The following is a 26,596-nucleotide window of genomic DNA, read 5'->3' as shown; positions in this document are numbered from 1 at the left end:
AATAGAGTGAACGCCTGAAGGGCCTTACATCTGATATGTTTTTGACATACCACTTAATCGAGCAGCTCGTCTCCTTTCTCCCAAGTCTTCCCAGCCTAGACTTTCAAACATTTTTGTAATGCTACTCTTTTGTCAGAAATCTCTCAGAACAAATCGAGCTGCTATTCTTTGGATTTTTCCAGTTCTTGAATCAAGTAATCCTGGTGAGGGTCCCATACACTGGAACCATACTCCAGTTGGGGTCTTACCAGAGACTTATATGCGCTCTCCTTTACATCCTTACTACAACCTCTAAATACCCTCATAACAATGTGCAGAGATCTGTACCCTTTATTAACAATCATATTTACGTGATTACCCCAATGAAGGTTTTTTCTTATATTAAGACCTAGGTACTTACAATGATCCCCAAAATGAACTTTCACCCCATCAACGCAGTAATTAAAACTCAAGAGTATTTTTCCAATTTGTGAAACTCACAACCTGACTTTTAATCCCGTTTATCATCATACCATAGCCCACCGCACATCTCGCAACACTATCGAGGTCACCCTGCAGCCGTTCACAGTCTTGTAACATTTATTACTCTGTACAGAATAACATCGTCTGCAAACAGCCTTATCACTGATTCCACTGGCAGACTACTTTGTAAAACTCCTCAACTGTGAACCACCATCCAAAAAATTTGACTATCATAAAAATCCAAATCCGGATTCGGAACCTCGAACTGTGGAAGAAGTCAGAAGCATCATCAAGACCTTGAAGAACAACAAAGCATCTGGAGAAAATGGGATTACTGCAGACAGAATGATTGTTGAACTGACAAGAATCTTAAACAAAATTTGGGAAGAGGTGAAGCTGCCAGATGGGTGGATATCGGTGTTGATACACCTAGTTCAAAAGGAAGGAGATGAGGCAGACATGAACAATTACAGGGGATTATTAATACTACAAGAGAGGTACAAGATAATCTCAAAGGCATTGCTACACAGAGTAGAAAAACAATTGGAACTGCAAACTGGTGAGTATCAAGGAGGTTTTAGAAAGGGCAGGTCATGTGCGGAACAGATCCTATACCTGAAGTTGATCAATGCATACCAAAAACAGAGGGACAATAAATTCCTGCTCACATTTGCCGACTTCCAGAATGCTTATAATTTGGTAGACAGAGAAACACTGATCCATATCGTAGAAGAAATGGATCTAAATAGGAAGATTAGAGAGCTCATTAAACACACAGTGACTGACGCAACATCCAAAGTCAAGTTCAGAGGGACACTATTGGAATCCTTTGAGATTAAATAGCAGTTAGACAGGGAGATGGACTTTCTCCCTTTCTATTTGACATGTTGTTGACAAAGTAATTAGAGAGTGGCATAAAAAAATGCAAGAAATAGACAGTACATGAATGGGATACATGAACAGAGGAATTGAAGTTGACTGTCAAGCCTTTGTGGAAGACATTGTGGTTCTGTCAGAATCAACAGAGGAGGCACAGAACCAGATTACCCACTCCAGGAATAAGAGAGTAAGGCAGACCTATGGATCTCCTTCAAGAAGAGACAGCACATTACCAACATTGAAACAGCACTCAGATGGATGACAGAAGAGGAAGAAAGGATTCAGAAAGTAGAGAAATTTAAATATCTGGGAGAGTGGGGAGACAACAATCTGTCAGAAAAAGAGGCACTGATGTCGAGAATCAAAAAGATGTACTTGACGTACAAACTAACTATAAACATCTAAAACAAAAAGAAGATATTGATCAATGCAAAACTTGGAATTTTTCAGATGGTGATCTGTCTGGAAGCCTTGTATGCAGCTAAATATTTGAACCTGATAAAATTTATTACACCTCTTCACGAAGTTGAAACTGGTGGAGAGAAAGATTCTGAGAAAGATACTGGGACCCCAAAGAACAGAGGATGGATCATACAGAGAGTAGGAAAACCAAGAATTGTACCTCAGGATGGAAAAGATCTTACAACACCATCTGGAAGAGGAGAGCCATATTCTTCGGACACATGTACAGAATGGATCCAGGAAGAGTGACCAACCAGGTAGTAAGGCTTTTTGAAACTAGGAAAACTATAGTGCGCATCAGAAGGTGAAGAAGGACCTGAAAGAAATGGGAATACAAGGAATGGAAGTCAGCAACACAAGTGGGAAGCTTAAAAGTCGAGAATCAAGAATACCAAGAATTTCCAAGAAAAGTTAGATCCTGGACCCAAGCGGAAGGAAGAGAGGAGATTGCAAAGTGACAGAATGAAGGAGTAGTGGTGGTGGTGGTGATTATTGTTTTAAGAGGAAGTACAACTAGGCAACCATCCTCTATATAACACTAATCAGAGGGAAATAATGGAAGGGATCCGACACTTCGAAAAATGAAGATATCGGCCAAAGGAAGACAAGGGCCACGAAGGGCATGAAAATGAAAGACTCCCTAGCCCTCGCAAACCTAATAGCGTTGGGGTCAGAAAAGAACAAGAGTTGACCAAGAGAGGTCTGATAGGACAGGTGAAAGTGAAGAGCCTGGCACAAGTAAGTGGAAGCAATGCCAGGACTCAGCTGAGAACCCCGTGGTCGCTAACCCACACTCCAAAGTTCAGACTCCCTGGGGCCCCTTTTAGTCACCTCTTACGACAGGCAGGGGATACCATGGGTGTTATTCTACCGCCCCCACCTACAGGGGGAAAGGAGTAGTGGGTGAAGATCAAAGCCCAGAAGGTGCTGAAATCGAATTAACATGGTCCACAGTCAGCCAAAACAAAATAAAAAGAAGAAAAAGAGATACACACGCACAGACATACATCCTTTACTTCTCCATATAGTTTCCATGAACCCTCGGACATTTATTACACCTCTTCACAAGCTTTAAAAGGCCACTCTTATACAACTCACGGCTCTGCACTCAGACAAAAATGGAAACAGCCAGTCCCACATTGTCATTGCTGGTGTACTGGTGTCCAGACACCACCTTCTTCAAAGCTGGTAACAAGTGGAAGTCACTCGGCATGAGCTCGGGGCTGTAGGGGAGGACAGTGCATGAATTCCTAACTGAAAATTTCCAGAAGAGCTGCTGTTGACAGTGCCATGTGAGGTCTTACATAGACAGGGTAACGTGTCTTTGGGTTGTAGTCCCCCATCATAATGCGGAACAGAAACTGATTTTCTTCCTGCTCCTAACAAAGGACCTGCTGCAGACTTATGCCTATTCTTTGAGATGTGGCTGGGAGTCAACAGTATAAGAACCCTCCGTGCTGCCATTCTGCGGAGCTCCAGGATGTCTCTAATGATGTAGTGCTTTTTGGAGCATCCAATATTCAAAGAAGAAGCAACGTCATTGATGGTGACCTACCGGTTGGCGCGAATCACATCATTCCCAAATTCAATATTTATTTCTGTAGTCCATGTCATTGGGCATCCAGGCTGCTGCTCATCTAACACACTCTCATGCCCATCACCGAACTGCAGACACCACTACTCAACCATTTGCTCCCACATCATGCCTGGACACTTTACCTCAACAAGCCACATATAGATTTCTGTACATCTTGTACTACATATCCATTCACAGTGGACAACAGCCCTATCCTCCTCTTTTCTCTATGAATGTAACATCATGATACAGTCGCTTAAGTAACGCACTACACAGCCATCACTTACTTCAGTCTACTGTACTTTTGCATATGTACGACATAGACTTTTGTGATCACATGACATGCAGTGACACAGTGTCCCTGAACTGCAGATGGCATAATTTCCTCCAGTGTACATTACTTCCGAACATGTAAATATGCAAAACTTATTTTTGAATTATCTTTGAAACACAAACAGCCCAAAGTAAACACACAAAATTATATAATAATTAAGAAAAATATTACTAACAAATTAAATAAAATACATACTGATCAACTGATTGAATTAAAAAGTGCTCAAAATTTGTGTTATGTCAAATAATTCATGCACCTCTGAAGATTTCATGGAATAACACTTTTTTGAAAATTGGATGAGCTTAGCAAACATCATACATACCTTTGGTTATATGACATTTCAGGCAGATTATGTTCTCCATAGGCTATTTCTACCTAAATATTCAGTTAGAAAGTTGGCAGTGAAACCATGAATAAAAATTAACCTCCTCCTCTAATGGGTGGAAAGGAAGAAAACTACAGTCCTGCCATTTCTTTATCTTTTGAGTCAGCTAAGAAACTGCACAACTAATTCTGATTCCCAGAAGGCCAGTAATGCACATAGTAAATAACCCTAGCAAACACCTACTCTAAACTTCAAGATAAATTAATTTCATTTTATGGGTCCGTTTTTAACTTTGATTAAACCAAATTAAAAATAATAAGTGAGTTAATTCCACCTTTTCAATACAAATTAAATAGTGTTTATTAAATAAACATTTAAGGGGACTAGTTTCGACCTATTTAAAGGTCATCTTTAGCTATATTGTATGTAGAACAAAGTATTTGAAACACAGTGGTTTTAAAGATGGTCTTAAAACATTTAAGTTTGACACTATGTAAATTTTTTTTAGAATTTCATTAAAACACTTTTGTTGTAAGAAATTAGTTCACTTAGCTGTAGGAATATATGAGAAGAAGAAGTCTTTTATATTCTTTGTAGTATTCAAGAGAGTAAATACAAATCAATATTCACAGTCTTGATGAGATGTGGAATTGGGCATATAATCATAATGTTAAAATGCGAGTTGAAACAAATATATTAGTGTAGTGGAAAGGAAATTTTATAAATAGTTGAGTAAAGAAAACAATGTAAAAAATAATGAAGGTATCCATGGAGATTAATGACTTTAAAAGATGAAAGTGAAAAGGCACTTGAAGATAAGTTAAAAGAAATTTTTATTCTTTGTATTAAAATGGTGGAATGAATACTCATCCAAAGCTGATACAAAAGAAAGGAAAAATAAATTAGAAAAATGTACAAAATATTAACAAATTTTAAGGAATATAGAATATTAAAAGAAAAGAATGAAAGAAAGAATTGAAAATAAATTAAAATATGGCTCATCTTGCATTACCAAGTGTTGGACTTAAGGTGGGGCTAAATAATGAGGGAATGGGGGTAAATGTTGAGGAGAGGTGGAATGAATGGAATGGAAGATTGAATTTAGATTTGTTAAATTAAAATTTTTAAGAATAATGATAATAAGTTCAAATAGAATGTTGGTTTTTTTCACACATTTCATTTTGGTTGTAATTAGAGTTAAAATATTGATCTAAATATATGAAAAAATTCTCAGTTATATCAAGTAATGGGCCTTTGTGTAATATTTTAAGAATTATTAGATCCTGTTGAATATCAGTGAAATTATGGTTATAATCATGCATATGTTGACCCACAGTCGAAAATTTATTGTATTTAATGGCATTCTTATATTCTGAGTATCTAGTGATGAAGTTTCTCCCTGTTTGTTCGATGTAAGAAAAATTGCAATCATGACATTTGAATATATAAACACCTGAATTAGATAAACAATTAAATTTATTAATAGAGGTGGAGTTGGATAAGATATCTGAATTTTTACTATTAGTTTTGAATACTATATTTATATTGTATTTTTTAAAGGTATTAGTGATTTTGTAAATGTCTTTGTTAAAAGTAAAGGTTGAAATTATTGAGGTTTTAGGTTTATCTTTCATTAAAGTAGTTGAAGGGCGATGTCTGTATTTATTAATAATTCTATCAATGAAAAAATTGTTGTATCCATTTGATTTTGTGATGGAACAAATGTTATTTAATTCACTTTTTAGATCTTGTTTGGACATCGGAACAGTGAAAACTCTATGAACTAAACTATTGTAAGAAGCCCGCTTGTGGGTTATTGGGCGAGTTGAATCATGACGGATTGTGCAGATAGTCTGAGTAAGTTTTCTGAAGATTTTATAACTAAAAGAGGTTGGGTTTCTAGTGATAGTCTAAACAGTTAATTTTTTGTTCTAGTTCAGATTCAAGTGTAAATTTAATGTGGGGGTCAATATTATTAAGATTTAGAAGAGTGGAAAAAGTGGAAAGAGTGAAAAAATTTCTAGTGCGAAGCCTAATAGTCCTTATTCTAATACCTTCCTTTCTTTCACATTTATTTTTACCTACAACAAAAACAGCTTCATGATCACTAATACCATTTATTACTTCAGTTTCTCTATAGAGCTCATTTGGTTATACCAGCACCACGTCCAGAATATTCTTCCCTCTAGTTGGTTCCATCACTTTCTGAACCAGCTGTCCTTCCCATATTAACTTATTGTTGGTCATGCTTCCTGTCATTTGCATTACCTTCCCAACTGACACTTGGTAAATTCAGATCTCCTCCTACTATCACATTCCTTTCCATATCGTTTCCAACATAGCTGATTATTTTATCAAATAATTCTGAATCAGCGTTCATCGGCGGTCAGTTGGCGCTCAGGAAGCCTGTCTGTACACACTCTGTTTTGACTCTGCAGGCACTAACTGTGCTGAGGTTAGAGGTGAACAGTGTTTGCAACATTCATGCCCTGCCGACAAGTACGTGCTTCTGTTGAACAAATGCAGCCATTTGAATGGGTCGCATTGTGGGCCTAGAAGGAGCTGGATGGACATATCGATACATTGCTCCATATTTTGTGCACAATGTATTGGTAGTGTGTCACTGCTTTCAGCAGTGGTCTGTGGAACATTCCCACATCCGTAGACCAGGCTCCAGACGTCCATGTAGTACAGACGCACGTCAAGATCGATGCATTGTGCGAGCAGCAATGGCCAGCCGTACATCATCCAGGAACGAAATCCAGTCACATGTTGCACCTGCTGTGTCACCAAGGACCATTGGAAACTATCTGCTTGCAGCAGGATTACAATCACATGTGCCTCTGGTCAGGCTACCACTGACACCACGACACTGCCAAGCACGGCTAACCTGGTGTTACAAGTAACAACTCCCATTATTGTTCCATATTGAAGATGACGTTAGGCATAGATATCAAGGATAATTTAATAAAAAACCACCTATTCAATACTTTCCACGTTTAATGTGGTTATTATCTACATGATTTTATGTAGACTTATTTAGGTCAGGTACATGTTTCACCCATTATTTTGGGCATCTTCAGCCTGTATACAACCTTTAGGTCAAGGTTTGGGACCTTTTTAACCAATATAAACATACCAATATATACAATATATATACAATATATACAATTTTAAACCAATATAAACATACCAATATATACAATATATACAATTGCATATATTGGTATGTTTATATTGGTTAAAAAGGTCCCAAACCTTGACCAAAAGGTTGTATACAGGCTGAAGATGCCCAAAATAATGGGTGAAACATGTACCTGACCTAAATAAGTCTACATAAAATCATGTAGATAATAACCACACTAAACGTGGAAAGTATTGAATAGGTGGTTTTTTATTAAATTATCCTTGATATCTATGCCTAACCTGGTGTTGTAAAAGAGTTGACTGGAGAGGGGAATGGTGCTCTGTTGTCTGCAGTGACAAGAGTAGGTTCTGTGTGTATGCAAATGATGAACGTACACGTGTGCGGCGTAGACCTGGTGAGCGGCATTTACCAGAGTGCATTCGCCCACGACACCTAGGTCCCATCCCAGGCTTCATGGTGTGGGGGTATATAAGCTACAACTAACAGTCACAGTTGGTATTTCTAAAGGGTAACGTAACCAGTGCCTGCTACATTGCATTGCCATTTCTTCAACAAGAAGGTGACAAGCTTTTTCAGCAGGACAATGCATGTCAACATACTGCTGCAGCAGCAGGGCACCATGCTCTACGCGGTGTACAATAACTGTCCTGGTCAGCAAGATCACCGGATCTCTCACCAATTGAACACATATGGAACATGATGAAGCAGGAACTTACGTGTTATTCAGAGCCTGCAAGAACCATTGCTGAATTGCATCAAAAGTTGCAAGATACTTGGGACAATCTATGGCAGGATACAATTCAGCACCTTTATGATTGCTTGCATGTGCAAATACATGCCTGCACTGCCACCAGAGGAGGGTACACTGTGTATTAACACTCTTGCTACCAAGCCTGTAGATTTTACGGGCCTCCTTCCTCCAGAAAATCGCCAAGCTTGTAATTTCTCCGGGGTCACTCATTTAAACGAATGTTATTTTGCTACGCGGTGTTTCTATGGGTCTAGACATCAGGGGATTATGCCTCATAGTGTTAGTAATGATAATGAGTAAGAGATGACAGTCCAGTTGACATATTTTCAAGACTACACCTTTCTCATGACAGTGCTATCGCGCCACTTCACTGTGCATGCACGTGAGTGGAAATGGAAGCTCGCCAAAGTTTATTGCATCATGATACTGAAGATTGTTTCTCTAATATAGATGACTATGTGGATGATTTGGAATATGAGGAATTAGATGCTTATATATTTGAAGTTATGTACTTGAAAAATACTATAGGCCTACAATAAGCACAGTATAGCAAAATAATGAGCATTTACTAAACAGAGCAATTTCCTCCATCATTTCACAGTTCTGTTTCCAAGCAGGTTATACTAAATGTGCTGATCACTCAAATCAACTCCAGGCTTATGCACAGTTAGTGGTATGAGTTCTTTCTTCAATAACAAGAAGTATGCTGCTAGGATATACCACGTTTACAGCACAAGAAGTAAGAAATCAAGCAGGAAAGTTTCTTGTAAAGGACACACACCACCAGAGTGAGAAGTGAGGGGTTGCATTGTGTAAGGAGCCATGCCTCACAATTTATCACACAAAGAAACAATATTATTCCATGTAGTAATGTACCTAAAACTCATAATAATGGTGTAAAACAGGCTATAGATTCAATCCATAGTGATAATAAGTGTGCTGGCCCTGCGCTGTAAGAGTAGCATGCCCGCCTCATACCTGGAGCCCCTGGGTTCTATTCCCGGCCAGGTCTGAGATTTTTACCTGGATCTGAGGGCTGGTTTGAGGTCCATTCAGCCTACGTGATTACAATTGAGGAGCTATCTGATGGTGAGATGGCGGGCCAGGTCTAGAAAGTCAAGAATAACGGCCGAGAGGATTCGTCATGCTGACCACACGACATCTCATAATCTACAGGCCTTCGGGGTGAATAGCAGCCGCTTGGTACACCATGGCGCTCTGGGGCTGTTGCGCCATGGGTTTAATAATAATAAACAGTACCTGGAAAACTGGAACTGTAAACAGATATTGATGAAGTGAAATAATATAATTTTATGAACAGTGATCCTTTGTTGGACTTCTTTTGTGACATTTACATGGTTGAAAAACCACCCATAAAATTTGAGATATATTGGAAATACAGTAATTGTGTTTTTCTATTTATGTGTTATTGCAGAAGAATAGTCCTTTGAAATGATACAAGTTTCATTAAAGTTTGTAGCATAATTACAACACAAAATAAACTTAAATATTGCAGAAAATGCCTGGTTTCCATGAACATGTGCATAAATATGCTCTGGGGGTGAGAGTGTCAATGCGACTGTTTGGGCACCCTTTACTGGGACATGTGTGTTTCATTTGGTCTGAGTTTGTAATGATGAACTACCTGTCACATCACTTGTGAATAAAACGACCTTGTCCTCGAGAACGTAGCATGTTTTTTTTCTGGCAGTGTATTAGTAAATTTGTTTTAGTATGCTATATGGTTTGCCTGCTGCCATTTCATGATGTATGCAGTACTTTTGTATTCATCTCTTGGCACAGGCCAGAGTAAAGTGTAGCTTTCACCGAAGTCCCAGTCTCATCCATGGCTGTGACAATATGGAAGCTGCTGGGGTATGGGTGGTGCCGAGTAATGACATTCAGGGCATGACTAGTGCATCTGAGTGTTATGAAAGGTGTTGCTCATAGGGTCAGTCGTGCTGCAATAGCACTTTCTGACCCAGTGAGGAAAGCAATGGCAAACTACCTCACTCCTCGTCTTGCCTAGTACGCCTCATTTTGGTGCTGCCTTTGGTTTCTGCGGTTTCCTTATAACCGCATTTCCTTTGGTGGTGCTATTTGAGGATCCAACCAGCCTCTGGGCTGATGACCTGACAGACAGACATGCTATATGGTAAAATATATTTTTCTCCTTTTGTAGAAAAAAAACTTGTAAGGAGTTTACTATGTCAAACAGTTAAATAAAATAACAACCACCATAATTTTTATTTCCAATTAGTAGTGGTTTTTTTGTAATCCCTTCCTTCATGTGATACACAATTTGATTGGTAATTGACAAGCTTAACATTTTATGAACAATAATATTTGTTTCTCATAATTTCTACTGATAAATTAAAAACACCTGGCCTCTAAAGTCGTGATGGGTGAGGGAGACTTTCCTGCCACGTGAAGAGATGGGGAAGCAAAGGCGGACGGGAATGGAGGGAAAACTGTGCAAGCCAGTGATTCCGTGTAACACACTGTGCGGAATTCTAAGCGCTACTGGTGTAGACCACTAAGCATGCACCAAGTTGAAAGGGCCTGAAACACACTTCTTTCATTATGTTTACTTAACATGGATACAGTCATCTGCTTCATCTCATTGCCTTGTTCCTCATAGCATTATATTATTCATTTCTTCAGCACAATGTGTGACGTGAATATGGGAAACCATATTTGACCTCATTTGGCTTGTGTACTGGGATTTTATATTCCCTTATGATCAGTTGTTTGGAACAGCTGTTAATTGGTGTAATCTACAATGTCAATGTATTAAAATCTACAATCTGCCATTATTACGTCAAGAGCTGGGATCATCCCAATCGTTGGATAGAAAATCAATACTAGCATACATGCGTGTGTAGCTCATTTCTGAACTGTGAGATTCCGGCTAGCCGCTGACTTGTGCTTCAGCCGAACTGAGCTCAGTGATGGACGGCCCGTGGCATGTTTGTTGGAAGACATTTTGGAGTATCTGGGGAAATGAGTTAAATACTCCAGGTTAAAGTGCTTGAAGACTAAGGTTATGCCTTAATCTTTTTTATTATGTTTCCAGTTATTACTTATAATTTTTATTTTTTAATAAAACCATGTGAGCACTAAATGTGTGTGTGTGTGTGTGTGTGTGTGTGTGTGTGTGTGTGTGTGCGTGCGCGCGCGCGCGCCTTTGAAGGAGACCAGAATAGGTGAGTTTTGGATTACACTAATTTGGATATTGAACCATCAATATGTAAGTAAATATTCTTTAAAAACCTTTTTTGGAAACTCTCCAACTGCCGTGGATTATTTGGAGAAGAAGATATTACCGTAAATCGAAGTAACAATCTTCATCATGTGACATTATTAATATTAGGCCTACCAATTGTAGGAGTTTTCGGCAACCTTTGTGTCAAACTAATGAACATCCCTCTCAAAACAAAAACAAAAAAAAATTGTAAATAGGTTAAAAATATCATATTAACATTGTCTAGAGTTTTATCAAACCCAACCTTGTAATAGTAATTAAGTTATGGGGTAATTTGGAAATGTGGTATATGAGTTAGTTTATCGAGTTAAATTTTATAATCAATTATTTCAAATTTACATTTTGTTAGTGTTAGTGTTATTCTGTTTGTTTAATTTAATTGAGATTATCGTTTATGCTAAATTTTCTGCTGCCGACAGTGGGGTTCGAACCTACTATCTCCCGAATAATAGTGCGGCTAATATCTAGTATTCGGGAGATAGTAGGTTCGAACCCCACTGATTTTGGGCCTCTGTTAAATGAAATGTAAATCAAATTATATATTATCATTTAAAGTAATGATAATAATTTTTTTTAACTTCTGTAACACCACGGTTTGTAGGAAATTGAAATTTGTTTCTCATATTTCTTAAATCTTTCTTTGGTTTACACTCACCTGACTTATTCATATCCATTCTCTTTCTTAAATCATTTGTTGCATCACCTTTTGTCTTATCTCACATGTACGCCTTAATTTTGGAAGGCTTTGGCTTCTATTAATTAATGATAGCTTGGCTTGGGTAGCTGCAGGCTTCTGTTCATGTGTCGATCTGGTTTAATTGTGGAACATTAATATCGGTTTTTGTAAATTTGTAATTGGTTTGGGGAATTTTTTCTACCCTTTATTAATTGTCATCTTAATTTAATTATCTCTTTGTGTAATTTTAACTGCTGGTACAGTCACATTCTGTGTTTTGTGTGGGTGACCGTGTTACCATGACTATTTAAATATTTAATTGAAATTTACTTGAAACAAATTTGAATTTTAGCAGATTAATTGTACGTACTGGCCAATATTCTAATTTTTTTAAAGGTATATCTTAAAATTAAATATTAATTATTTTAAAGGGTATCAGTTTCATAGTAATAATCTAGAAAGGTGTCGTTCTTTCAGTATTATTGTTTTATAGAACTGGTTAAATTTTATATTATTTAGTAATTTATTTAAAGTTATAAGTTATCAAATCTCTTGTAATTTTCATCAATTTTATTAATTTAAAATGTTAATTCAATTGTAAATATTCATGAAATTTAATCTTTATTCATTAAGTAAATACAGTATTTTACTCCAATTCTAATTGGGTCTCTTCATTTAGTAGTGTTAAGCACTCTGACCTGGCAACTAGTTAAGTGTTAATTCAAGATCCTGACCTCTTACCTCTCTATTTTCCTGGGTCCCTTCCATGTTTTATGTTCGTATGCTACTGCCCCAAGGTAAGTAATTTTGTGCTTTGATGTTATTTTTTGTTGTTTTACTGTATTCATTTCTTGTGTCCTTGGGCCGTTGCACAATATATTTTAATTATAACTATGTACTAGAAGTTCCCATGGCTTCACCCAAGTTGAAGTCAGAATTATTGGTTCGGTACGTAAGTTTGTAGCATTTGTTTATGGGTTGGCATCAGCACGTTGCCAAAGATTCTTTCTCCTTTATTACATTGTTATTACTTAGTTTGTTGTTTCATATTGGTGAAAACACAGAGTATATTAATTCTGTACACATACTGGATATTCTGCAATACAAACAAAATGGAGCATCAAATGAATAAAGTTGAAAATTTCCATCACATTCTGCTCTTTGAGTTTAACCGACGATCAAATGCAACAACAGCAGTAAAAACAAATTTGTGCTGCGTACACAACAAACACTATTGCTGGAAGTATGGCAAGGAAATGGATTTTTCATTTCCGGAAAAACAATTTGACTTATCTGATGATTTGGATGACTGTCACACTTTAATGGAGACTGCCTAAGTGAGGTTATTCAGCAGAAGCTATTTATATTGTGAGCACTCAGCCATGGTGCATTATTTGCATTCTATGGGTAAGATGCAAAAAATTGAGCGCATGTGTACAACATGTGTTACGTGAGGAAAACAAAAGTCAGTGTGTGCATCATTGTTTGCCCATCACACGTTAGCTTTTGATCAGCATCAATCATTCCTTGGGAACAATATTGCTGGTGACAAAAAGCAGTGTCTACACATCAACATCAGGAAAAGAACAACAGTGGCTAAGCTCAAAGAAAAAAGCAACCCCCCCGTGTAAATCACAGAGCAAATTTTAAAAAATCATGCCATGTGTCTAGTGGAACAACCAGGGAATCCACCATGAATAACTTCCAAGGATCAAAATGATCCCTGCTCCTGTGTACAGCCAACAGCAAAGATGACTCACCATCATTATTGAAGACGAATGATCTAGACATCACGTGCTATTACCGTATGATAACACACGCCCACACTCAGCCAAACTGACAGAAGAAGTTATCAAAAAGTTCAGCTAGAAAAATGTTCCACACCCTCCTTATTTCCCTAACCTTGTGCCTACCCATTTTCACCTTTGCTATACTCTCACACTCTCTAACCACGTTCAGGGAGAAGTCTTCAACTCAAAACCACAGCAGTTCTACAGGCGCGGCATCGAACTCCTCCTGAAACATTGGCAGATCATCATTGACAACGGAGGTGAGTACAGTACTGACTGAGTGAGAGTTGTGGTTTAAATCAATTGACTGTGCCTGGTTTAATTATAATTGTAGTATAGTAAACATACATGAATAAAGATACACTGATTTATAAAACGCTACAAACTATACACTGATCCAGTAGATTTATGAACTATTGGTAATAACTGTAAACAATCCACTAAAAACTCACCCCTCTTTACCTTCCCTGTCAAATTTCATCTTTCTCTTCAGCCTCTACATCACTTAGTGTGTCCAAAGCTGAGTCAGAAAACATTAATTTTTAACAGAACTGTACTTCTTAACAGGTTTACAAGTGTATTCCCTTTTAAGGGTCCCCCTGTCTTGTCTACATTTCTTCCATTGTCCCTGCCTTTTGTTTCAATCTTTCTTTCACAGAGTGAAAAAGTATAACAGCTGTTAGACTTACATCAACAGACACAATGACTATTTTCACCCTTAAGCACCCAGTTGTACCAGGCTTGACTTGTCAGTGCCCTGGGCCGCAGGCTCAAAATGCTCCTGTAACATGTAAAAGTGAAATTTTCTGGCAAACCTTTACAGTTACAAAGAAAATTTATTTCAATATTTTCATAGAAAATTTCATTTTGAATCTTTCTGACATCATGATCATCATCATCATTTCTTCGCTCCAGCAAGGCGGGTGCCATTGTGTACGAGCCTCCTCCAGTTTGTCCTGTCCGTCCACAGATGTTCTTCATCTATGCAATGCCAGTTCATATCGCAAATTTCAAGGTCCTTGAAAACCTGCTTCTCCCAAACATCATGAGATTTTCCTCTTGGTCTCTTCCCAGGAACACTGCAGTCAAAGTATGCTCGAGGAATCCGTCCGTCCACAAACAAATAAATAAATAAAATAAAATGAATAGTGAAGAACCAAGGAACTTCATTTCTATTGCCTGAAAATGACTCTTTGTTGATCCAGTAAGTGTTGCTGCTTCCAGACCATACGTCAATATAGGTACCAGATATATTTTAGCCTATACAAGATGATTTTGGAAACTAACAGCTATGTTTCATCCCAAAGTATCTGAAGTACAGCGTGATAGAATGTGGAAGCTTTCTGTATTCTGTTGCTAATCTCTTGATGTATATGGTATTGTCCGAGGACAGAATACTAAGTACTGCAAGTTGTCTACAATATCATGAACAGTTAGAGAGTTTGTACTCATTATCAAGCCAACTATCTTGGTTTTGCTGATTTTGAAGACTTAAGGTTGTAAAAGCTTCATACCATTGATTTAGTCTAGCTTATACTTCTGCTTCCATCTCACCCCATACCATTACATCATCAGCAAAAACCATGGAATTAGTTATTGGATCCCTTCTTTTAACCGCTTTTAAAACATCATCAATTATGATTATAAAGAAGAGTGGTGAAAGACAATTTCCTTATATGCTTTATGTCCCACTAACTACTTCTTTTAAGGTTTCCGGAGATGCAGAGGTGCCAGAATTTAGTCCTTCAGGAATTCTTTGATGTGCCAATAAATCTACTGACATGAAGCTGACATATTTGAGCACCTTCAAATACCACCAGACTGAGCCAGGATCGAACCTGCCAAGTTGGGACAACTTCCTTGCTGGATTCCATGCTCCATTTCGAACCAACCTGACCTTCTATCCTGGATATGGACACAATTCTTGGTTTCATCGTATAATTGTTATATTCGTGCTATGATGTCATCAGAAACTTTGTTATGTCTCAAACATTCCCATATATGCCTGAGTGGTACATGGTCATATGCTTTCTCGATGTCCAGGAAAATGTTTCAAGTGTTTTACCTTTCTTTCAATATTTTTCTAGTAGATCTATGAGGTCTAAATCTATGTTGTTCCACCTAAAGTGTAGGTTCAACATATTTTCTAATCCTGCTCTCAAGGATATGGATTCATAGATTTTGAGGCCATGTGACAGAGTTACACCTCTGCAGTTGGTACATTTCTCATCTTTTGTCAACAATGGTATGGTGACTCCCTGCTTCCAATCACTGGGTGTTACATTCTCTTCCCAAATTCTGTTCAGTACTCTGTACATCCACTGTTGTCCAACATCTCCTAGTGCTTTGATTATCTCAACACTAAATTCATCTGATCTGGTTGACTTATTTTGCAGTATCGATACTGCTGTCTCCACTTCCAACCACGTTAAACTATTTGTATTTGTGCTGCCAAAATCATAAGGTTCTTCCTCTAAGGGAGTGACATTTCCATCACAGTTAAGTAAAGTTTACTGCATTATCCTTTCTGTAATAAGACTAAGATTTACCTGTTAATTTGGTTGGTATCAAATAAAATCTGTGTCAAAACAACAGAAAGCATTCCCCCCCCTCCCCCCCCCCCCCCCCCGAAAATCTGCTAGAGTTAGGAAAAAAAAATGCATATGGACTTTTTCTAGAACAAATACTAAATACAATTGGTGAGCTCTAGTTTCTAGTAGGTGTAAGAGTGAATTTTTAAGGGTCCCAGACATAATTTTTCCAACTTGCCCTACACTTTTAAGACTGCCTGTTTCCTAGACAAGCTAGCATAACTGTATATCTATATATATAAAATTGGATGTTGGTATATTTGAAGCTAATAGATTCAGAAACTACTGGACCAATTTCAATGAAATTTTCACAGTTCTTATTACATCTGAGAGGGATTATGAAGTGGTTTGAACAAAATCTGATTGGTAGTTCGGCACTAAGGGCTGAAAAATAAAATAGAGGAAGATAAGCAAACCGCAAGACAAGTCCGATCAGTGGCTTGCCTACCCAACAGTATGTGAAGATTATAATGTGTTCCTTAAAACTTATTTCTGCTTTTATCTGGAAAAATTACTGTAGGGGAAAGAAACCCCTACCACCCCTAAAGGAAGGGGGTGAAACTTAAAAATTCAAAAATGACAATAATAGTGATGATATTAGTCTTTGGAGTAGCCGAGATGAACTGTGGCACCCTGAATGCCGTTTAAGTCAAAGTTCGTTCCCAATCGGTATGGTAAACATATTATGACTTACTGTTTGGGAAAGAAAACTGTACAGTAAGACACACACATGGGCGGGATCATACAACTGAAGATGTTACAGACGTTAAAATTGGTATTTGGAATCTTCTTTAAAAATAAACACATTTTTTATTTTTGGAAAATCGATAAACTATATTATCGGTATTAAATGTTCATAAATTATTGAAATGGGCAAGAAAAACAATATGACTATGACAGGCATATCAAGATGAGTTATCTGATCTGCTGTGGAGCAGCGCACGGGTCCACTAGTAAACTATAATACTCCAGAAGAAATAAGTGTTCTATTGGTGAAAGGAATACTGAAATTGGTCGAGTCGTTCCTGAGAATACCCTCCATATACAAACAAACTTCCTCTTAAAAAATAACCACCACCACTACCACCTTTCTCTCTTTATAATATTAATATAAATGAATGTCATACCAACAAAAAAGTTACTATGTATTACATTATGCAACCCCAGACGTGCAAGTCGTCCATGGTTGCCGACTTGCAACAGGCCTGGCTGGAAGCCACTTATACATCACATCATTATACTATGTAAGGAACAGCAGCTTGTATATAATAATACTAAAAATTCTATATTCTCACCTGTTCTTGGATGTACTTCACTATTTTTTCTATCAAATGTTTAGGAGTAGATGGACGAAACTTGTTGTAAGCAGCTGCATGTGCTGCCTGCTCAAAATATCGATAGCCCATTCTACAATAAAATAAAGACATGTTAGTATCCTGCTCAACAGGAAAAAGAGACTAAAACAATATACCGACTATCATTTAAAACTTTAGCTGAGTGTCCACAGGTTAGAGCAAATTACCATTCTACATGAAAAGTGAGGTTGGACAGCAAAGGAAAGGAGGAACCAAGATCATGTAAAAGGAAGAAAGTCAGACTCAGACAGGCCCTGTGGTCTCCATGGAAGCAACACAAGTTGCAAGGACCTATGAGATGTCTCTTAAGATTACAGATTTAATATTCAAACTTAAAGACTACTTGTGATGTGCCTACATAACATAGTCACATATTGTGATACTGGGATTATGCTGAAAAAATTAGACTGTCACTAAGGACATAAATACCAGTGTGACAACTAGTGCCAATACTGCAGACTCAATCATTACATTTAACTTACATTCATTTTCATAGGTGCATTATATTTTTACATGCCACAAAGTTTAATTAGTAATAAATCTGCAATACAATGTTGTTGTTTGAGTCATTAGTCCATATACTGGTTTGATGTAGCTGTCCATGCCACCCTATCCTGTGCTTATCTTTTCATTTTTACATAACTGCTGCATCCTACATCTGCTCTAATCTGCTTGTCATATTCATACCTTGGTCTACCCCTACTGTTTTCACCCTGTACACTTTCCTCTTAAACCAATTAAGTCCTGGGTGTCTTAAGATGTGTCCTTTCATTGTCTCTTCTTCTCATGAAATTTAGCCACTACAATCCCCTCTCACCAATTTGATTCAGTATCTCTTCATTCATGATTTGATCTATCCAGCTCACATTCAGCATTCTTTTGTAAACCACATTTCAAAAGATTCTATTCTCTTTCTTTTTGAGCTAGTTATCGTCCATGCTTCACTTCCATACAATGCCTGCTCCAGACAAAAGTCTTCAAAAACATTTTTCTATTTCCTATAACTATGTTCAAAGTGAGCAATTTCTATTTTTAAGAAAGGCCTTCCTTGCTTGTGCTAGCCTGCATTTTATGTCCTGCTTACTTCTGCCATCATTAGTTATTCTTCTACCGAAGTAACAATATTCATGTACTATATAGGCTTTTGGGCTTATGCCATGTCAAGAAAATAAGGTGAAATTCTTAACATTTCGCAGGAAACTGTGCTCTGTGTCCTCAGAAGAAATCTCGACTGTACACGAGAAAGGCTTCTTAAACAATGACACTTTAAATTCGGACGTTATTAATAGAAGTGGAAAATGGTACGTTCATTCGCCACCAGATGGCCCCCAGGATGTAGCAACACTAGCATACAAAGAGGTGTTTTCCAAATTCGTACGTTCCTCGTCGCCAGATGTTTCATTCCAGGCTTGTGTCTATGCCATACACCTGCCAATGTCATGTGTTACACAAACACGTTATGTGAACCGTTTAGATTGATTGTGATGGTTCGGTCAGCTTCCGCTTCGAACACTAGGGTTGTCACGTCCTGAGGGCCATCTGGTGGTGAATGAACATACAATTTTTCACTTCTATTACAATGTCTAAATTTAAAGTGTCATTGTTTAAGAAGCCTTTCTTGTGGACAGTCGAGATTTCATCTGAGGACACAGAGCACAGTTCAAACGTTAAGAATTTCACCATATTTTCTTGACACGGCATAAGCCTAAAAGCCTATATAGTATCATGTCTTTAAGTAGGGGCCGTGAAAGCATTAATTACAATATTCATGTACTTCCTTTAAGATTTCATTTCCTAATCTAATATTTCCTGCTTCACCTGACTTCACATGACTGCACTCCATTACTTTTGTTTTGGACTTATTTATTTTCTTCTTGTGCTCCTTCCCCAAGACTCCATTCATACCATTCAGCAATTTGTCCAGATCTTCTGCAGTCTCAGATAAAATAACAGTATCATCAGCAAATTTCAGGGTTTTGATTTCCTCTCCTTGGATTGGGATTCCCTATCCAAATTACCCTTTGACTTCCTTTACTGCCTGTTCTATTTAAACATTGAAAAGGAGGAGGAGGAACTTCTTTCTAGATCGCTGCTTCTTTTTCATAGCCTTCAGCTGTTATCACGGCAGACTGATTTCCATATAGATTGTAGATAATTCTTCGTTCTTGGTACCTGATCCCGATCACCTTCAGAATCTCAAATAGCTTGGTCCAATCAACATTGTTGATCTACAAAGGCCATGTACATGGGCTTGTCCTGCTTAATTCGATCCTCTAAGATCAGACATAAAGTCGGGATTGCTTTACGTGTTCCTACATTTCTTCTGAAGCCAAATTGATCTTCTCCCAACAGTTTCAACTTGTCTTTCCATTCTTTTGTAAATAATACGTGTTAGAATTTTGCAGGCAGGAGATACTAAACTAATGGTGTGGTAGTTTTCACGCTTGTCAGCGCCAGCTTTCTTGGGAATAGGTATAACAACATTCTGCCGAAAATTGGATGGCACTTCTCCTATTTCATACATTTTACACACTAAATGGAATAACCTTCCCAGGGTGGTCAGTAATTCAGTAACTGAATGGGAATGTCATCAATTCCAGGTGCCTTGTTCCTATTTAGGTCTCAAAAAGCTCTGTTGAGTTCTGACCTCAAAATTGGGTCTCCCATTTCATCAGCATCAACAGCTTCTTCTTGTTCTGGAACCATATCATCTATATCTTTACCTTGATACAACAATTGGATATGTTCCTGCCATCTTACTGCCTCTTTCTCTTATTTTTTCCATATGAGCTCTTAATATCCATACACCTAGTTTTCCTTTCTCCAAAGGTTTCCTTGATTTTTCCCGTGTGCAGCATCCACCTTTCCTAGTACCATACAACATTCAACATCCTTGCACTTCTCCTTCAGCCATTCTTCCTTAGCTGTCCTGCTCTTTCTATCCACTTCCTTCTTTAATTGCCTGTATACTTTTCTGCCCTCTTAATTTTTTGCATTCTTGTATTTTCGTTGTTCATCAATCAGGTCTAGAATCTTTTGAGTTACCCACTGATTCTTAGTTGATCTTTCCTTTCTTCCTAATATTTCTTCAGCAGCCCTACTGACCTCATACTTTATCAGTGTCCATTCTTCCTCAACTGTGTTTCCTTCAGCCTTTTCATTTGGTCCTTGTGCAAAATGTTCCTTGAAACAATCCCTCACACTCTTTTCTTTCAACTTGTTTAGATCCCATCTCGTTGGATTCCTTCCCTTTTTCAATTTCTTCAACTTCAGATGGCATTGCATGACCAACAAGTTGTGTTCAGAGTCCACGTCTTCTCCTGGGAAGGTTTTGCAATCCAACACCTGGTTTCTGAATCTCTGCCTAATCATAATGAAGTGTATTTGATACCTTCCAGTGTCTCCAGGTCTCATTCATGTGTACAGCCATCATTTGTGGTGTTTGGGCCAAGTAACAACAAGGACTAAATTGTGATTGGTGCAGAATTCAACCAGCCGACTTCCTCTTTCATTACTTTGTCCCAATCCGAATGTTCCTACTGCATTACGTTCTCTTCCTTTCTCTACCACCTTCTTCTTCTCCTTCACCTTTTACATACTGTATTAAATTATTATTATTATTATTATTATTATTATTATTATTATTATTATTATTATTATTATTATTATTAATGACAAATACATTGCAATTGGGAAATATCCCAGTGGCAAACATTACTTACAGTAGTGAGATAACAAAGTAAAGTTAAAACATCATCACCCAATTATCCAACAACAATAACAACTACAACAACGAGAGTACAACAAGTAATTCCATGGAAAGAAAATATTACAAGAAATATTACTAGTTTAACATTCTAAATCCAGCATCATCATATACAAATTCACATGTACCTTAAATAATTCAGATGCCTGATTACTACAATTTACAGTGGATTGAGCACTGTGTTAAAATATGACACTATCACATAGAAGTTTACACACGACTTACAGAATACTGGAGTCTATTCTTGAAGCATCTTACATTTTTGGGAAAAGGCTCTAAGACAGCTGGAGGTAGTGCATTCCAATCATCAAATCTCCGATTTACAAACAAATATTTACCATAGTTAGTTTTCTGCAATCTATCTTTTACTTTATACAGATGATCTGTCCTGCTTATGTAACAGGGCTTTTCTAGTTGACTGTTCAATTCCCCACAAGTTGGCTTATTCATCCAGGCATTATACATGACACATAACTGTGTTTATTTTCTTCTAGTTCCCAGTGTCTCCCACCCAAGTCTTTCTATCATACTTGTCACACTACTTCGAGGATTGAAATCGTTAAGCACGAATCTTGCAGCCTTCCGCTGTACCATCCCAAGTTCCTTAATGAGTCCTGTTTGGTATGGATCCTATACGACTGCTCCATATTCCAGGACTGGTCTAATGAGTGATATAGAGCCCTGCGCCTTCGCCTGGGAACTGCTGCCCTTTAGCACCCTCATCACGAAGTGTACAGACTTGATGCTTGAGTAATTACATTTTCTATGTGGGTGTCCCATTTAAATCTCTCCTTACGTGGATTTCTAGGTACTTGCATGAGTCACTCTCTACCAGAGCATCCGATCCAAGACAATACTGAAAGTCCCCTTGCCTATGTTTCTTTCCCATTCTTTGAGACTGCATTTTCGAGAATTTACTTTCATTTTGTTATCGAGTGCCCGCTTATGGAGTATATTTATATCGGGTTGTAATAACCTATTATCACTAGCATTCTGTACTTTTCTGTACATTATGTAGTCGTCCACAAACAATCTGCATTCACTTCAAATTTTGTTCAACAGATTATTAATAAATGCAGTAATTACAAGTGGTCCTATAACACTACCCTGTACTACTCCCGACATTATAGAAACTTCGTCGGAGTATTTACTTACCACCTTTACCCTCTGTCTATGTTCTGTCAAAAATTCCTAGATCCACAGAACCACCCTTTTATCAATGTTTGTTTCCACCAATTTTTGGATCAGAATGTCATGAGGTACTACATCAAATGCTCTAGCAAAATCAATTACAATAGCATCAACTTGCACACATTTTTCTAATGACTCACTAATATCTTAAAAGAGGGACATCTGGCTCTCACAGGAGAAACCTTTATTAAAACCATGTTGTCGGCCATTAATCCACAAAATTTTCTCCCATTGTTCCCATAGATAATCTGAGATGAGGTGTTCAATTTGTTTGGATACAATGGACATAAGGTTAATAGGTCTATAGTTTTCCATTAGCAGCCTGCTGCCCCTCTTAAAAATTGGGACTACAGCTGCCATCTTCCACTCATCTGGAATTAGCGTATTGTTGCTCTTCGTTCTCTTCATATATTTGACTTCCTCATCATCCACTGAACTAGTATGCATATAGACCTACACTATTGTGGTGGGCATTGGTTTGGTGTCTAATCTTGACAACAATAATTCTTTCAATATGCTGGCCATAGTAGCTTATCCACTGCTCTTATTTTCTTATTCATTATTAAACTAACTCCTGCATTTCCCCTGGTTCATTTTGTGTTGATAATTCTGTAGTCACCTAACCAAACATTATGCTCTTCCTGCCAACGCACTTCACTTATACAACTACATCTAGCTTTAGTCTTTCATCCCCCTTTTCAGATTCTCTAACCTACCACAACGATTCAAAGTTCTAAAATTCCATACTTCAACCCGCAAAATGTTAGTATAAATCTTTCTGATAATTGCCCTCTCTCGTGTAGTCCCCACCCGGAGATCCGAATGGGGGACTTTTTTAACTCTGGAATATTTTACCTGGGATAAAACCATCATTAGTACACAATATGAAACAAAATTGGTTTAAAAAATATATAATTTTGATCATTTTAGAATATTTGCCATGTTATTTCCTACCAATAATGGCAAAAGTTTCTGTATTAGTGAAGAGGATGCAAAGCAACTTGAGTCTAAACATCTTTCAACACAGCACGAGAACAAATTTGTACATTAGAATAATTATTCAAGTAGTTCATATGATGGTTACTATGGGCAGTCACATCCTAGTTTGTGAACTATCGGCAATAACTGAGTGGCCGAAGTAAGTGGTCCTGACAGTTGGCACGATGGAATAGGAGTGGGTATGTCAGACATATTCTTGTTTTTTTTTTTTTGCTAATTGTTTTACGTCGCACCGACACAAGTAGGTCTGATATAGATGTCGATTCCCATAGGGAATCTGAAATATTTGTCCTGAATGAGCAAATTTATAATACCAATATAAATGGTCCGTTATTGGACATTATAAATTTTCCAGCTAGCTCATTCTTGGTTGCCAGCGTTTCGCCCTCGTGTGCTAGGGTGGGCTCATCAGTTGGTACCTAGCACACCTACCAATACGCTGGCTAGTGCATACCGTGGAGGCCACTGCGTAGGCTAACTAGAGCCACCGGCAGTGCCAATGCACAAAGAGACTTTGTCTCATCACTAAAAATTGATGCCTGCTAGGTGTGCTAGGTACCAACTGATGAGCCCACCCTAGCACACGAGGGCGAAACGCTGGCAACCAAGAATGAGCTAGCTGGAAAATTTATAATGTCCAATAACGGACCATTTATATTGGTATTATAAATTTGCTCATTCAGGACAAATATTTCAGATTCCCTATGGGAATCAACATCTATATCATCTGATGGCCAAGCAGGCATCAATTTTTAGTGATGAGACAAAGTCTCTTAGTGCACTGGCACTGCCGGTGGCTCCAGTTAGCCTACGCAGTGGCCTCCACGGTATGCACTAGCCAGCGTATTGGTAGGTGTGCTAGGTACCAACTGATGAGCCCACCCTAGCACACGAGGGCGAAACGCTGGCAACCAAGAACGAGCTAGCTGGAAAATTTATAATGTCCAATAACGGACCATTTATATTGGTATTACAAGTAGGTCTTACGGCGACGATAGGACAGGAAAGGGCTAGGAGTGGTAAGGAAGCGGCCGTGGCCTTAATTAAGGTACAGCCCCAGCATTTGCCTGGTGTGAAAATGGGAAACCACGGAAAACCATTTTCAGTGCTCCCGACAGTGGGGATCGACCCTACTATCTCCCGAATACTGGATACTGGCCGCACTTAAGCGACTGCAGCTACTGAGCTTGGTACACATATTCTTGTGTCGTGGTCCTCCTTGTGCTCAGGTGGTGGTGATGATGATGATGATGCTTGTTGTTTAAAGGGGCCTATCATCTAAGTCATCGACCCTTGATGGTACAAAATGTAATGACAATTTAAAATTTCAAAATCATCCACTGACCAGCATAAAAAATGCAATGAACAATGAATGGATATGAATTTAAAACAATCAGTGGATCCGACCAAGAAACTATCATAAACAATAGTATGACTGACCAATGAACTGTTTCTTAGGCACAATCCTAAATCGAGGATGCTTGTTGTCTAAAGGGGTCCAAACTCAAGGTCAACGGCCCCTCATAAATAGTACTTGTCGCTAGGAAAGTAGAACCATGGTATCTGACATGTTGCGGTACTAATCAAAAGTAGCATAGACTAGCGGTATTCCACATATTATGGTAACAACTGACAGGTAATGATATTCGCACATGTAATACAGACCTATGGTGTTTCGCACATAGCGGCACCATTTACAGGCAACGCAAACCTATGGTGTTCAGCACAGAAGTGTACTGAATCGTGAAGATAGGATAGGAAAGGGCTAGGAGCAGGAAGGAAGCTTTTTTAAAAATTACAAATTGCTTTATGTTGCACCGACAGATAGGTTTTATGGAGATGATGGTAGAGGAAAGGGCTAGGAGTGGGAAGGAAGCAGCAGTGGTCTTTATTAAGGTGCAGCTCCAGCATTTGCCTGGCGTGAAAATGGGAAACCACAGAAAAGCATCTTCAGAGCTGCCGACATGGGGATTCGAACCCACTACCTCCCGAATACTGGATACTTGCTGCACTTAAGCGATTGCAGCTATTGAGCTCGGTTGGGAAGGAAGCGGCCATGGCCTTAACTGAGGTACAGCCTTGGCGCAAGTGTAATAGGCTCATATAACTTGGAAACAACATTCTTTAATCAATGGGTAAATAATGCAAATATTGATTATTATTATTATTATTATTATTATTATTATTATTATTATTATTATTTGAATGATTATTATTAATATTATTATGACTTGTGAGGTATGACTATGAAGTGTATATATCCATTTACATTAGTATTATTTACATAGTTATGTTCGGACTTTATTGGTATAAATCAAGGTCATATTATTTGTGAGGTTATGTCATGGAACATCTACTATATATATATATTAATATGAGTTTATTTAACGTAAAAACACATAATTAACAGTGGCATATATTGAGGGCTACCAAGGCTATCGGTGAAGCCCAAACCTGAATTGAGAATGATGGAAGTCTAAAGCATATTATAATGTAATCATCTGACACATTTTTCCATTTACAAAACTTGAAAGCAGTGAGAAAAAACATTGCACGTATTTCTGAGAGCAATGAATCAGAGGCTCATATCGCAGCCCAGACTCTCGTCCCTTTCCCCTCTACTCGCCCCATGCGGCTTGCTGCTGTATAATTGGATAGGAGTGGGGACCGGGGGAGATAAGTGTGCTAGGCTTTGTTCTGTCAGATCACCACTGCTAACTATCAACCATGCATTACTCATCATATATACTTCCTCACCTCATACTTCTGACTTAATCATATAGATAATAGAGTGATGGTATTTCACTTCCGTTTACCTCTACATCCTTGAAGGAAGACACTATAGGGCTGCTGTTATAGAGGTAATATAGTTTTCTTTTATACATAGATCTGCTAAAATGGAATGCAATCTCTCAGGTTCTCTTTCGTTGGTTGGAATTGAACCCGTGATCATGGGTAGGACACCACCACTGCTCTCCCGAGAAAGCTAATTAACCAGCAAACGATTGGTACGACCGCTGTAAAAT

At 38.0% G+C, this 26,596-nt stretch overlaps 1 protein-coding gene across 1 annotated transcript in view; it reads right to left on the bottom strand.

Moving 5' to 3' along the window:
• Positions 1-26,596, bottom strand: part of LOC136871810 (putative methyltransferase DDB_G0268948) — a 149,933-nt gene that overhangs the window by 75,278 nt on the left and 48,059 nt on the right. Inside the window, exon 2 of the mRNA XM_067145416.2 lies at positions 17,555-17,666. Coding sequence (XP_067001517.2) covers positions 17,555-17,665 — 111 coding nt within the window. The 5' untranslated portion in view covers position 17,666. The remainder of the gene's footprint in view (positions 1-17,554; positions 17,667-26,596) is intronic.

The sequence above is a fragment of the Anabrus simplex genome, chromosome 4 (assembly GCF_040414725.1).
Source record: "Anabrus simplex isolate iqAnaSimp1 chromosome 4, ASM4041472v1, whole genome shotgun sequence".
Lineage (NCBI taxonomy): Eukaryota > Metazoa > Arthropoda > Insecta > Orthoptera > Tettigoniidae > Anabrus > Anabrus simplex.
This window is presented reverse-complemented; position numbering and strand designations above follow the sequence as displayed.